We start from the raw sequence: 15,333 nt of genomic DNA, 5'->3' as shown, positions 1-15,333 counted from the left end.
CTTGGGTGTCCATCTTGACACTGTGCTGATTGTGACTGTACTTCAACTCCACTACATTATAAAAGTACGAAATTTACTTTTCACTCCACTACATTTATTGAAAAGCAATTGTTCCTAATTATTTTGACAATATTTAACACATGTATAAAATATGCCAACTCAATCAACTACAACATTAACGTTTGCTTACATGTGTGTGTGAAAAGTAATGATCTAATCCTACAAAGTGTGTACTTTTACTTTCAATACTTTAACTACCTTCTGTTTCTAATATTCATGTACTTCGGTGTGGTATTATTGACACTTATTACTTGCCTGTTTCTTTTTTTATGCTACATTATATTTCAGATGTAAAAATTGTATTTTTTTTACTCCACTACATGCATTTATTGTTCACATTGTTTTACATACATACTGTATACTTCCTTATATGATACCCAGCCCCACCTTGGCCATTAACAACTTAAAGTTTTGCTTACATGTAAATGCATTAATAATAATAATAATAATAATAATGTAAGTATATATACATCTTCATTTTTTCCACAATATTTTACACACATAAGCTACTGTATATTATCAGATATGATACTCAGCTTGACTTCTACCATCTGCTTGTCTATAAATACGTGAATAATAACTATATAAATACATTTATAATCATTACTAAGAGCCATTCTGCAAGGTCTGTACTTTTACTTTGACACCTTTGATACATTCTGTTCCTAGTTATTATTACAACTACTACTTCAGTGTGGTATTATGCAACTATGGCTGCATGTATTTTATATTTTATGTCACTTTATACTTTTACACCACTTAATTCTAGATGTAGACATTGTATTTTTACTCCGCTACGTTTGTTTGGTTTTTTTTTTCCCCCACAATATTTTACATACATACTGTGCATGTATGAAATATGAGTCAGTCATCTACATTATTGTTCTGCTTACATGTAAATGCATGAACAATAATTATATAAATATATTTATACACTACTAACAAGGGACATTCAATGTGTGCAGTTTTGATACTTTAAATACCTTCTGTTTCTAACATTTAGATACTTAAGTGTATGAAAACTATGAAACGTAAGCTATGTAACTTTCAGAAGTAGAAATTGTACTTTTTAATCCACTAATTACTTTTCACAATAATATTTTACACATACTGTTGATTATAAGCATTCTGCAAAGTGTGTACTTTTATTTTTGATACTATTATTTCATGCTGTTTCTAATATTTAAGGACTTTTACTTGTGTGCTGATGCAACTTTTAATACTTCTTCAACTTCAGCAACACATTTTTCTCTACCTTGACTACAAAGGTTGGATCTGCTGTTCTCACTGTAGAGTCACAACACATGAACATGTTGTCACTGTTTCTGTCAGCTGTGAGTCACACCGATGAATGAGCAGTGCAGCTAGTTGACAACAGTCTAAGGTTGTCACCAGTGTGTGTATGTGCTCGCAGAGGGAGAGTTCCCAAGTGGTGGGCAGGACTGTACAGTAACCATTCCCAGTGAGGAGCAGTGGTGGGAGTGGATCCCAGCTCAGAGCGGACTGGACCACTGGAGGAAACACTCATCCAGTCGCTCGAGTTAGCTGGCTAACTTGCTGCTAGCTAATCTAACGCTTCTAAAATGTCTACTTTCTGCGCTTTGCAAACTGAACGGGATGGTTGCAGGGTCGAAGGGTTGTGCCATGACATTTGCTGTTGATGTTCCCGAGGCTTGAGTTATGCTCTCACGAAAGAAAAGTAAAAACGAAGCGTCGAAACCAGCCGAGGTACACGGGAAATATGTGAAGAAGGAAACGTCGCCGCTCCTGAGAAGTAAGCGCAACAAGTTAGCCAGCTAGCTCCAAGTTAGCTCCAGTTAGCATGCTAGCGTAAGTTAACTTTAGAGCCAGTAAGCAGCGAGCTAACATTAGCAAACAGGCTAAAGTTAATGTGTGGAAACTTAATGCCACTTTAATGCGACTAACAAGCTTGTAACCAGCTGTTTGGTCGTGTTTTGAAACATCGTAAACAAATTGCTAACTTGATAGTTAAAGTGCTAGCTAGCTAAATCAGCAGTTAAGTTAGCTACATTAACGTCAGCTGCAGTGTCAAAGGAAAGTTGAGAAGTAACGGTAACTTCTCGGATTGACAGCAAGAATACAAAACTGCTCAATGAAAGTGTAACGAGTATTTTACCGTTAGTACCTTAATTTATAACTGTTTCCTGACGCTGTATTCAGTGTTTCATATTGGTTTACTGAAAGTCAGATTTGGGGCTAGTTAGCTTATATATATCCATTGGTGTAAGTTGAGTAAGTGTTGTCATCTTTAGCTGAGTTGTCCTCTAAAGATGAATTGACTGTTAGTAAAAACATAAAGTGCCATTTATCTGACATGGTTTGCATTATATTAGTATTATTACTTTGTACCTATAAGCAGTGGTGGATTAAGTAGAGGAGCATTCAGTGACTATGCTGTAAATACTGGGTGGCCAGCAAAGATCCTGCGCTTTAAATTTTAAATTAGCAGGTAAACTGTTGAACTACAATCAGCTTAATTTAAGTAAAAATGCTCATTTGACTGACAGTATGGCCCCTGTCAGTGTAATAATATGTTGTAATGTGTTGTCATTATTATTGGTGCATTAATACTGTAGTTGCTCAACGTGGAGCTAATTTTAACCTCTTTACCATATGCACTATTAGGTAGTGAAATCTACACTATAATTAGATTTTTTGCTGATATTTCACATGCCAATATGTAACAACTCATTTGACTGATAAACAAAACCAATATCAATATATCCACTTTTTTCCCCACCTAATTCCTGTGACCATCAAGTCTCTTCTGTTGTGGAACTTCATATTATATATGCATACTCTTATCATGGCTCACTAGCAGATGTAGACATGAAATACAAGACTTTTCAATGTATGTAATATTCATTCGTTGTGCAAAATAAGAAAAAAGCATGTTGGCTGATTCTGATATTTCATTTTAAAGTCAATATTGGCTGAACCAACAATGTGCCAATATTATCGTGCATCCCTTTATATAACTACAACAATAAGTTAGGTTTTCTAACAATTATTTATTTGAATGTTAAATTTGTAGTTGCCGAAGGTATAGGAGTAAAGAGTGGGGCTGCACGATAAGCAATACATACATACATACATACATACATACATACATATCTATCTACACACATATATATATATATATATATATATATATATATAAGGATAGATAGATAATTTATTTTGATAGGTACTGCAATGAGTCACAATTTTAGTGGGAATGGTCATTTTTGCATTTCATTTTCACTGAAAAACAGTGGAAAAATAACGATTATGTTCAAAACAAGCATGTTTTCCATCAGTGCTTCATTTACAGTGGTATGTCATCAAAAAATTGCAGCTCCTGCATTTTGATTATTGCACTTGCTCATATTCCAGTTTCAGTAATATTTCAATTAATTGTGCAGCCCTTATTAAAACTCAACTCAACTTTATTCATATAGCACTTTTCATACAAACATGCAGCCCAAAGTGCTTTCCACAGCACAATTGGAGTGACACAGACAAAATTTAAAGATAACACAAACAACTATACATAAAGTTTTGCAAGACTAGAAAATTGCAGCAAGAAAACAGAACAAAACAAAACAGAACAAACTAACAAAAAAAGGTGATTAAAAGTCCATGGAATAAAAAGAAAGTGAAAGTACAGTATTTCACTCTGAAATGGAGGGGACAGGGTCACAATGGTATGATAACCATCTCAGAAGATATTTTGGTTACATGGTATTACGGTATGACAGAATTATTATTATTATTATTGTTATCAGTCAGAATTAAGTATTTCCTTCGAGATCAATTAGGTATTTATCTGTCTATCTAGAATGACCCTCAAAGGATTGAAAATGGGAGTTTTTTTGTTTGAATAAATGTTTCATCACTATAATTGAAACTTGAAACCATTTTTCATGGAAGTATGTGTAAAAAGTCTCCCCTTTAAGAATAATTAGATAGATAAGCAAATGTACACAGTATGATAATTCAATTTTCAAACCACGGTATACCTTGAAACCAGTGTACCACTGCAACCCGAGTAGGGGAGTAAGTAAATACTTTACTACTATACAAGTACATTTTAAACTGTATGTAAGTTAGACACATGAGTAAGTGTTCTTCTTTAAATCCTTCCACTGCCTATTGGTTCTACTACTGTGTTCTCATGTTGACTGATACTGACAAATGCACTTGTCTTATTTACCTGGTTGCAGATCTTATGCCCTCTTTCATCCGTCATGGACCCACTATACCCAGACGCACAGAGGTCCCTCTGCCAGATATGGGGCCCTCTGCCTACCCTGTGGCACCCACCCGGGAGCCCGTGGTGTCCCGCAACAAGAGCTTTCTCCGCAACCCCGTGCAGAGGCCTCCTCACGAGGTGGCCCGCAGAGAGAGCCACCGCATGTCAGCACCTCCATACCTGCCCCGCAGCCTGGGAGACCTGCCTCATGAGTACGGAGGCTCCTCACAGTCCTTCCTCACAGACGTGAGCCCCATGTCGGAGAATGGAGACGCTGCGCGGTATTATTACCCCTCTGAACCTTACTATGACAACCAGCAGCACCAACAGCAGCATCAGCAGCGCCAGCCCAGGAGGGTCCCGGACCGCTTTCCTGAGGACTATAGATATTATGAGCACAATGAACACAACTTCCAAAGACTCCCACGACAACATACTCCCCCAGCTCCCAGCAGACCTCCTTCAGGTAAAAATGAAATGTGTTTTTCAGCTCACTTTATACAGTGCTGCTTTAGATATTTTTTACAGGAAGTAAACAAGAGGCAGAGACCAGAAATTGGCAGCACAGACAGAATTTAAAATGTGACAAAGATCAGGAATTGCATTCTTGAACTGCACAAATGGTTTTGGAAAGTACATGGCAGCCGGTCATAGTCTCTTGAGGGAATAAAGCTCGTCTTTTTATGGCTTTTTGTCTGCAAATTCTGAGGCGTGAAAGCTGAGCAGTCACATTTTAGGATGTGTGAAATCATACCAGTAAGTCTCCAACTTTTACGATTTGCCATTTGGGAAAACTTTTGAGAAAACATTGTCAGCTTTTAAGTCCAAAGAAAATGTTGAAGCTGACGTAAAGTAGCTGCATGATGTCTGTTTTGAAAGGGCAAAGTATTATGGATGGGTTTTGGATCATACAAAGGCCACTGTGAGAGGAATGCAAGCATTTTGTTGTCACTGAAGAGCTCAAAGAGCAGTTTTATTTCAGTTTTCCCGAGGGATCAAATATTTTTAAAATTACTGCTCTACATTGTAAACATTAGCATGATGTAAGCGTGTAATTTCCATGAGATTAAATGTTTAGGGGGTCGCAGGAATTTTCCAACCCACTCCAAACGACAGAGAACCTTTTATCATGTGGCCAACTTGTCAATGGCATGTATATGGTTTAGTATTATGTCAGGCCCGCCTATCGCATATCACGGAGCCTTGTTTGGAGTGAGGTTAAACAAGCATTAGGGGCTCTGCATTTTTCACCTCTCTGTTTGCTGATCCTTTCTGTCGACAAACTAGCAATTTGCAGACCGCCCCCTGTCAAATGTCTCAGCCTCAGACTGCTCACTTACATGAATCATCTGTGAATGTAGGTATTAGTGTATGTACAGTGACATTGCACACGTAAGGTTAATGCACTGAGTAAACAGAGTTGTTTTGGAGGAGTCATCTACTTCAAATCAGCTGACGCTTTTTTTAACTGGAACATTATTTTTTATTGTCAATATTTATTTTTCATGTAGAAAATCTGGCTTTTACTGGTGTTTAATTTGAATCGAAGTGGAGAAACATTGACTAATAATCAATGAAAAATCTGAATAAAAACTATATTATACAAACACCTTTGGGCACCATGTAGTTTAACCATTTGTTATTCTTTATTTTCAATCACATGTAATCCTCCTGAGCATATATGATACATGATTAGCATCTCAATTGTGCAGTCTCCTGCATTTTCCTTCTGCTTTCTATTACCGGAAACTTTTTTTTAAATGGGCAAATTGCAAAAGTACCTACGTTTCTGGAAACTGCAGGGAGAAACATTTTCCTGCAGCAGAAATTACTCCAACTGATGGATGCAGGGAAACAGAAAATCTGTACAGGTGTTTTTCACACTGATCTGCCCCTTAAAAAATGGTATTTTTCTGGAAAAAGTTGGTGGAAATTTAAAATCAGTGAACAAGTTTTATTATGAATGATTAGTAAAGATGGAGTTGTTGGTGACTCATACTTCAGAGGATCACTGACTCAGTTTCAGTGAGGTTACCCACTGCATTTCTTTAGTACAACTACTGCGTGACCAGCTGTAAATATAGTAGTTTACTCTTGAGCATATCCAGTGAAATTCCTGCGATGCATTAAGCTTTAGGTCTGCAGCGAGTGTGGCACTCTGCCATATTTCTGAGGAAAAGGGCAGAGATGATGATGATGATGATGAGGTGGAGAAGGAGGAGGAGGAGTGCATTTCTGCGGAGCGCTCGCACATTCCGTCCCTTCACTCAGCAGCTGGCAAAGAGCTCCAGCTCTGTTGCTGTCACTCTCGTGCAGAATTTATCAGATTGTAGCCGCCATTTTGCTGAGATACTTCATTCCCCGCACATTCTGCCATTCTTTCAGCCTTTCCTCGGTCCCTCCAGGCTCGTTTGGTTTTGAGTCACGACAGCGCTCGCTCAGTCCAACTCATCCGCGCACAGCTGTTGGCTCGACATTCCTCACTGACATTATTCACCAATTAAAGTACAGGACCTGTTGAATGAAACCACTCTGCTGTCTGCTCTAACAGAGAGTGTTTGGGAGTTCAGTGGTTTGTTCTCTTCCGGTGAAAGCTCCCGTGTGTGTCTGGCCATGCAGAGATCTCGGCCTTCCTCTCCAAACCTAACAACACTCCCATTTCCTACTATTCATCAATGATGTCGCTCAGAATAAGATGCTCTGTCAGAGGCAGAGGGATCAAGGACCTCTCTCCACAATCACTGCAACACTCAGAAACTGCACTGGTCATCCTTTTAGTTTTGATTCATTGCATTCCTCTCTTATCCCAACCTATGTCCAGTTGCCACACCACGGTGACCTCTTCACATGCTGCACATCCCTCTCCTTTAAATGACATTTTCCCACACATGATGTTTTTAAGAAATTCCCCCAAATATTTAGTCTTTCCCAGTGGCGCTGTTAGCTGGCAGCTGCTCCGCTGTCTGTTTGGTCAGATATCTCTCCCTCTCCCTCTAGGTTTCTAAAAAGAAATGTTTGTTTTCCTCAGGCATAGGTCGAATACAGGCCAAGTCCCTCGGGAACCTCTCCAGTCTAGGGGGAGAGGACCTCCCCCTTCCGGCCGGCTGGACCGTTGACTGGACCATCCGTGGCAGGAAGTACTACATCGACCACAACACAAACACTACACACTGGAGCCACCCTCTGGAGAGGGAAGGGCTCCCTCCAGGCTGGGAAAAGGTGGAGTCTGCAGAGTTTGGGGTTTACTATGTGGATCACATCAACAAGAGGGCACAGTATCGACACCCGTGTGCTCCGAGGTACGTCGTCAGAATGAAAAGTGAAGGATACTGGGTTTTTATGGTGACATATTTTTCTCACTTCCATTTATTTTTTATAATTTTTGATCCCTTCCTCACAGCTCCTAATGCTACCATTTCTTGGAACAATATATGGAAAAAGATCCTACAAGTCATTATAATGACAGACTTTTTCAAAATAAATACATAGAATCTCAAAGTAAGGACTTGCTCATCTCAAAATAATGAATTATTATCTCAAAATAATGAATTGGTAGCTTTGAATAATGAAAATCTGTCTCAAAGTAATGATAAACTTTATATAAATAATGAGAAACTCACCAAAATAGGGACTTTGTATCTCAAAATAATGAGACACCTTCTCAAAACCATGAGAGACTTTCTCAAAACGATGACTCAGTATCTCAAAACAATAAGAAACATTCTGAAACTAATGGGAATCTTTCTCAAAATAAAGACTCAGTATCTCAAAATAATGAAAAACTTTCTTGAAATAAGTTAATGTATCACAATAATGAGAAATTATCATGAAATAATGAGAAACTCCTCAAAATAGTGACTTAATCTCAAAATAATGAGACACTTTCTTAAAATAATGACTCAATATCTCAAAACAATCAGAAATATTCTGAAACTAATGGGAATCTCCCTCAAAGTAATGACTTTGTAGCTATAAATAATGAAAAACTGTCTTAAAATAATGATAAACATTCTAAAAAATAATGAGAAACTCACAAAAATAATGACTTATGTCTAAATAATGAGAAACTTTATTAAATGAAGTGAGAAAGTTCCTCATTATAATGACTTAAAGGATCTTTTTTTCCCACCACATTGGCAGAAATGGGCTTTCCTAACAATAAACTCACTTAAAAATGAACAAGTTTTTACCAGTTGGATTTTTTTCCCCATCCATAGAAGGTTTAACCTGGGTTAACAGCACAGTTTTGTGAATCACCCACATTGGTTTGACACAGGTGATATACAGTATAAATACTATATAACCTCTGTGTGTTCCAGTGTGCCTCGCTATGATCAGCCTCCACCATTACCGCCTCCTGTGACCTATCAGCCACGTCCTGCAGAGAGGAACCAGCCGGTGCTGGTGCCAGCTAACCCGTACCACACAGCGGAGATCCCAGACTGGCTGCAGGTGTACGCTCGCGCCCCGCTCAAGTGAGTACTACTGTGGCAGTCATTAATAACATCATTATTTTTATTATATCAATATCATTTTAATCATCAATCAGTCTTCTCTGCTTTGAGACACTGAGGGCGTGTACGCTGAATGAGCTGAAATGAAGAATGATCGAATGAATTTTAATTGTAGTATTTACACCTGTGCCTTTCCTACCACCCATTAAAATGTTTTCTGTTGAAGTTATTTTGTCCTACATCATAGTCCTATAAAGCACCAATACACCAGGTGTGAGTCACGAGCTGACCTTTCTACATCATTCTTTGGCTCATGCCTCACCTGTTCAATGGTGACAGTACCCAGTGGAGGTTTCATCGTTAAAATCTCACCCAAATACAGAGCACAGTGTGTCTATTTTTAAGACCTTGAATGCGTTGAATGTGTTTACTGCTTTATAAAACCGTTGTAACTCTCCTCTGTGTACTCCAGCATGTGTTCCTCTCCTCCTCCCATGTAATGGTATGCTATGTTTGCCAACTAATATTAATATGCGTCACCACCCTCTGAAGTCAGTTGAAATATGTTTAATGTGCGTGGCGTACATCGGCTTCCTTTTGTGGGTTTTGGTAGAACAGCTAGACCGATATATCGACCAATATTAGCTTATTGCATAATGTTGGTATTAGTGTCTTTGTCATTGGATGACTTAAAGCCTTTGCACATCAAGTCAATATCTGATAAAACTTGATACGCACAGAAACCGTGCACACTGAGTGTGATGCGTTTATTGTTCTATTCATTGCGAAAATACACGATAGAGACAAAATGTAAAGATACATTTGCCCCCTTGCTTCTTTCCACTGGAGTTACCGTCCTGCCTGTCACCATTCTCTGACACATCCTGCATTTTGTGCGGTGGCCATTCACGTTATAAAAGGATACTGTGTGGCTATTACACTGCACTGGCAGTAAGCATCATCATTGTTGTTGTGCATTTCTGGATGGGCTGATGTTATCTTCTCTTTGTAGTCGAAGATTTCAAGGGCATTGCTTCCATATATTTGCACTTATTTGTCTCGCTGGCCTGCTGTGCACCTCTGTCCTGTTCCTCTATCTTGTTGCCGATATTTGTGTCGTGCAGGTTACTCCGCTGTTTCTTCACTGCTTATTGGTCTAACAACTGTTTGACAGATGCGAAAAATGCCGTTCATCAAACCTTTTCTGGAAACATTCACAACAGATGAAAGTTTTGGAGACAGTGCACAAACATGATTGATATGCTGTGAGGTCATATTTATTTTAAAACCCATGGCAATTAGGCATAGGGGTGGGTAATCACCACAAGATTTTAAATTGGTTGCAATATGCTGAGTACTGCAATAAAATATATTGCGATTTATTCCCTTTTTCCACTGTAAAATATGTCTCCAAAGAAAAACTTTGTCACCATCTGTTTTATTTAATAAGATAAAGTTTTCAGTCTGTTCATCTCACTTCAGCCATTTTTTTCCAGCAGCAAAATATATCTGATGGACTGAAAAAGTAATTGATTTTTATTATTCTTGTAGGCGACCTAAAGTTTAATTTGTATTTGTCATATTAATAATTTATGTAATAAAAAAAATTGATACTCTGCACTGTGTGACGATATGATAATGCCCCACAAAAATATTGCAAAACTGTTCTGTATCGATTTCTTCCCCACCCCTAATAGAGCACAGACAAGTTTATTTGACGTTAAAATGTCGCACTCAGTATGTATCCTGGTGGTAATGGTAAAAACAAATATAAGGAATCCATATCTGTCTAAAAATAGTATCACCAGCTATGTGCTTAACGTATTTTTTAACTTTAATACATCACTTCCAGCTTCAGAAATCTAGTAAATGTCAGGCTATAGTTAATAGACTGAGAGGTACAAATAATACAGGGCGCTATTGACGCCCAACACTTCGTAAAGTACGTTTTTAAAGTACTATAAATATCTTCCCTTTGACATCAGGTATGACCACATCTTGAAGTGGGAGTTGTTCCAGCTGGCAGACTTGGACACGTATCAGGGCATGCTGAAGCTGCTCTTCATGAAGGAGCTGGAACACATCGTCAAATCCTACGAGGCGTACCGGCAGGCGCTGCTGTCTGAGGTGGAGGCACGCAAGCAGCGGCAGCAGTGGTACGCCCAGCAGCCCAACAAGAACTTCATTGGGAACATGTGATGTGTGTGTGCGCAGCGGGGACGTCTCAGTGCCACGCCTCTCTGAGGTTTCCACAGTTTGGGAGTGGTCAGGGTTTCCTTTGAAATCATGATCGACTCTTAATTGCCTCTTTACCAAACACATCTGTGCCTTCGCTTGATCCAAATATATCAGCCAGGATGTCGAGACTCACATTGGCTGGGGCCCCCGTCCCCCCCATGTGACACTCAATTTATGAATGACCATGTGACTGAAAAACACTCCAATGAAGACGAGCCTATAATGTGCCACATGTGGGGAGACTGCTTCTGGTGCCATATACAGCCGCTGCCCTGGGAACTGAATCGCTGTATGGATTTCTGTTTTTAAGACTGAGGAGAACAGAGTCCGAGACACTGCGTATATTTGTTCCAAACCATCCTGAGATTGTGCCTTTAAATACAATAAAACGCAGCATTTTTACGATGTCTGCTTACGTCTCGTATACACCAGTGACTCCGTCATTTTTTTCCTGCGGGACAAAATGACTGGCAGCTCCTTCTAATTTGTTTCTATATGAAATACTTCATGAGTATTTTTTCCTTTGCTTTGAAACCCTCGTAAACTGAAACCACACTCTTTTACATTAAAGTGTGCATTTCCCTTCCTTTTTTTGTATGACATATCCTTTCTACGACAATCCACCAAAACTTTCACGGATATTTAAGTTTTGATATGAAACACGTCTTTATTTAAAGACCTTTTGTTGGATGAAGCATCACATTTGATGCAGTGGTTTGAGCATCTCTTGGCTCTCGGCATTACTGTAAGTCAGGAATATTCTCGTGTGTGTGTGTGTATAATGAAACATAAATAAGCTACTGGAACTTTATAAATCAGAAGACACACTAAGTTTGCCAAACAAGTGCAATTCAGCTTCTTCCTTGTTTCATTCTTCCTGGATATTTCTCGCCTTGGTAATGCCTTATTTTTATGGACTGACACGTCTCTTGTGTGGAAGAAGTGCGGGTTCTTTTGATCTTATTCTATTGATCGCTGACCAGTCAGCTTAAACCCCTCTGAAGATACTCAGAAACTTTTTTTTTTTTCATGCTGGAGGCCTGTGTAGTACAGGCTGGTGCTAGCTTCTAATCAATTCACTCATTACGTAAAGTGAATTTTCAAGAGTGATTACAAATCCAAACATTTCTGAGTATCTTACAGGCTGTCTGATTAGCAAACAGTGGAATAGGTTTGTTTTGAACCTCTCTTCAATGAGACCTTCACTATGCAACAAGGTCTCAGTCACATCTTGTCAGAACGGTGTCATCAGTTTGTACATATCTGATTTTGTGGATTGCAAATACAGGACATAAGCAATAAAGTCTGCAGTGAAGAAAAATATCCTCGTGATTGTACAGCTGTTGCCTCTTGTTGCGTTTTCACTTTCACATGGAGCCTTTACCGCGAATAAGTTTAAGACTTGTCTAATGTAAAACTGAAAAATCCTGTTTTTAAAAACCCAATCACCTGAAAAAACTGTTGGCATTGTACCTTTCTGTAAACCATGGTGACTTTACATTTGTACATTATTATGTAGCGGCCAAGTAAGTTTCAACAAAACAGTGGTTAACGTGGGGTAAGGTGTAGGCACAGACAACAGTGGCCCATTGCTGTGTGTCATGCCCTGACTCTCCCTCTTTCCTGTTGTTCTCTGGATCAGTGGTTTTAAAGTTCTTATGCCCAATGCACACCCAAGGGCAAAACAAAACCTCAAGGCACACCTGTATTTATATCTGTGCACTATAGCCTCTATAAAGCACCATAAAAATACTACCCTTTGCACAATAGCTTCTATAATGTGTGTTATCGCTCTTACCATAAGACCATAAACATAAGACAAGTAAATTTTGTGATGCCGTCTACTGACAGTTTTTTCTCTTTTCTTTCAGTGGTAGGTCGTCTTCACTGGTGCTTTGTTGTAATTTGCTCTGTACAGTAAATCGATCCATTGTCCCACTCGCAGCTTTCTTCTTTTAAATGTTATCATCCCTCACACCGGCTGCAAATAAGGGGTTTTGATGTGTCACACATTTATAATTCACATGTGCAAACCGCAACACATAGGTTTCTGTGAGGATTTTTTAAAATTAAATTAAATTTTTTTATTATTTCTTTATTAGGACATGGGTGCATGCAACATTCTGATACAGCCAATTAAAAATTAATAATTTTTTGATTAGGTCCAGCTGAATATTGCAATACTAATGTGTGGTTATCTGCTGCGGCACGCCATTTGAGAACGACTGCTCTAGCTGCTCTATAATAAAGGCACTAAAAGCCTTTTAAAAAAGGAAAAGATTATGTTTGGGCTTTGAAAACCCGATGTTCATGGCACTATCCCGTCTAGAAACACAGTGATGTCTTGGTAAAAAAAACAAAACAAAAAAAACAACTGCTTTTCAGAGCAATATCCCAGATGGAAAAATGGCAACAGCTCGCTAAACCACACCCACCTTTGGTGATTAAAAAGTTGCTGGAAACAGCAATGACTCCCTTAAAAAACTACGAGTTTTGTTATTGGTTGGTCTTGAACAGTGGCAGGCATCTTGCCATCCTCCACCTATAGTAAAGGCACTAAAAGCCCTTCAAAAAAGGAAAATTTGGGCCTGGAAAACCCAATTTTTGTGGCACTATCCTGTCTAAAAACACAGTGATGTCTGTAAAAAAAAAAACAACAACCTTTTTTGTGTCATTATCTCCAATGGAAAAACAGCAAGGGCTAGTGAAAAGACACCCATGTTTGGTGACTAAAAAGCTGCTGGAAACAGCAATGACTCACTGGAAAAACAACCAGTTTTGTAATTTGTTGGTCTCAAACAGTGGTCAGCGTCTTGCCATCCACCATCAATAATAATGGCACTAAAAGCCCTTTAAAAAAAAAAAAAGCCGCTGGAAACAGCAATGACTCAGTGAAAAACAACCAGTTTTGTTATTTGTTGGTCTCAAACAGTGGTACAGTAGGTGTCCCACCATCTATAATAAAGGCAAAAAAAGCCCTTTAAAATAAGGAAAAGTTTCAGCTTGTAAAACCCAATTTTCATGGCACTATCCTGTTTCGAAACACAGTGATATCTTTGTTAATAAAAACCCCAACTGCTTTTCGTGGCAATATATACCTGCTGGAAAAACAGCAACGGCTAACTAAATGATTCGCTAAAAACACCCAGTTTTGTTATTTGTTGGTCTCAAACAGTGGCAGACGTCTCACCATCCACCACCCCCTTCTCCGCCTAATGACAGTCAGCTCATATACTTCACTTTAGAAACGCTGATATGAAAGATATGAAACATACAAATACATTTGTGGTTTGCAGAAACGAACAATGCCAACATTTCCTTGGCGATTGGGTTGCCAGTAAAGCATAAATCTCACCTTTATGTGACGATGTATTTTTGAGAATTTTCGTTTAACTCTTGTGTGAAAAAACAAACAAATGTATTTTTGTGTTGAAACATGTCCGGAGTGAATCTTCAAAGAAATAACTCAAGTCTAGTTTTCATTAATTTGGTCCAACTTTATTAGTTATTTCTTGTAACTGAAATTTTGCTATGCGTGTGCGGAAACGTAGCAGTGTCGACTTGGAAGAGGTTGATTCATTTGACCTTTCAGTACACTGAGGCTCCCACGATATCCGGAGATGATTTAAGTGTCGATGGGGGCGGCTTCAGGAATGAATTGTTAAATCCAAGAATAATATGTTGTGATACATTTTTTACATATTCTTTAACAGATAAAATCTTTTTTACTATGATTTAATTTGGGAACACAATGTAAACAAATGCTACTTCTCTGACTCATGAATGAACGTGAAGAAATGGGATTTTCAAACCTCACGAATCTTAAACTGGACTTAGATGGGTCTTTGTGTGAAGGCCTCACTGATGCTGATTATACATTGTGGAAGACTCAAGAAGCCACTCTGCTGCAGTGCCTTTAAATTTCCAACCCTTGAGGTCAAACCTCAGTATAAACTTGCTAAATATGCATGACAGTGTTCCTGTACTGTCGGTGACCAGAGAGAGAAAGAAAAAACAAAAAGCTTGAATGCTGCAGCTGTGTGTGATGCAGACGTTTTACAGTGAGCTCTGTGATTCGGGGGTTACTCTGTGAGCTAAAAACAATAACCACACAAATGTACAGTAACAGTCTACGAAGCCAACGAATTCAAACACCAAAAAGTGCTGTCACCAATACAAGCCTTTTGTTTACACACACACACACACACACACACACACACACACACACACACAAAGTCGGGGCCTGGCTTCTTTCACCATGCAACAGTTTTTTCACAGATGATTCAACTTAAGTGTGTGAAGATGATGAAAGAGATGTGGAATGAG

General features: G+C 38.7%; 1 protein-coding gene across 1 annotated transcript; it reads left to right on the top strand.

Moving 5' to 3' along the window:
- Window positions 1–1,406: 1,406 nt before the first annotated feature.
- On the top strand, window positions 1,407–11,594 carry sav1 (salvador family WW domain containing protein 1). The gene is made up of 5 exons (XM_049596800.1): window positions 1,407–1,834; window positions 4,287–4,781; window positions 7,344–7,614; window positions 8,635–8,790; window positions 10,755–11,594. Exons 1-5 carry the CDS (start codon window positions 1,741–1,743, stop codon window positions 10,966–10,968), a joined length of 1,230 nt encoding a protein of 409 aa, XP_049452757.1. The 5' UTR covers window positions 1,407–1,740; the 3' UTR covers window positions 10,969–11,594.
- Window positions 11,595–15,333: the final 3,739 nt, after the last annotated feature.

Source organism: Epinephelus fuscoguttatus, linkage group LG14 (genome assembly GCF_011397635.1).
Source record: "Epinephelus fuscoguttatus linkage group LG14, E.fuscoguttatus.final_Chr_v1".
NCBI lineage: Eukaryota > Metazoa > Chordata > Actinopteri > Perciformes > Serranidae > Epinephelus > Epinephelus fuscoguttatus.
This window is presented reverse-complemented; position numbering and strand designations above follow the sequence as displayed.

Coding starts and splice junctions, on each gene's coding strand:
- sav1 (XM_049596800.1), top strand. CDS start 1,741: ATGCTCTCACGAAAGAAAAGTAAAAACGAAGCGTCGAAACCAGCCGAG. Junction 4,782..7,343: donor TCCCAGCAGACCTCCTTCAG/GTAAAAATGAAA, acceptor TGTTTTCCTCAG/GCATAGGTCGAATACAGGCC. Junction 7,615..8,634: donor CGACACCCGTGTGCTCCGAG/GTACGTCGTCAG, acceptor TGTGTGTTCCAG/TGTGCCTCGCTATGATCAGC.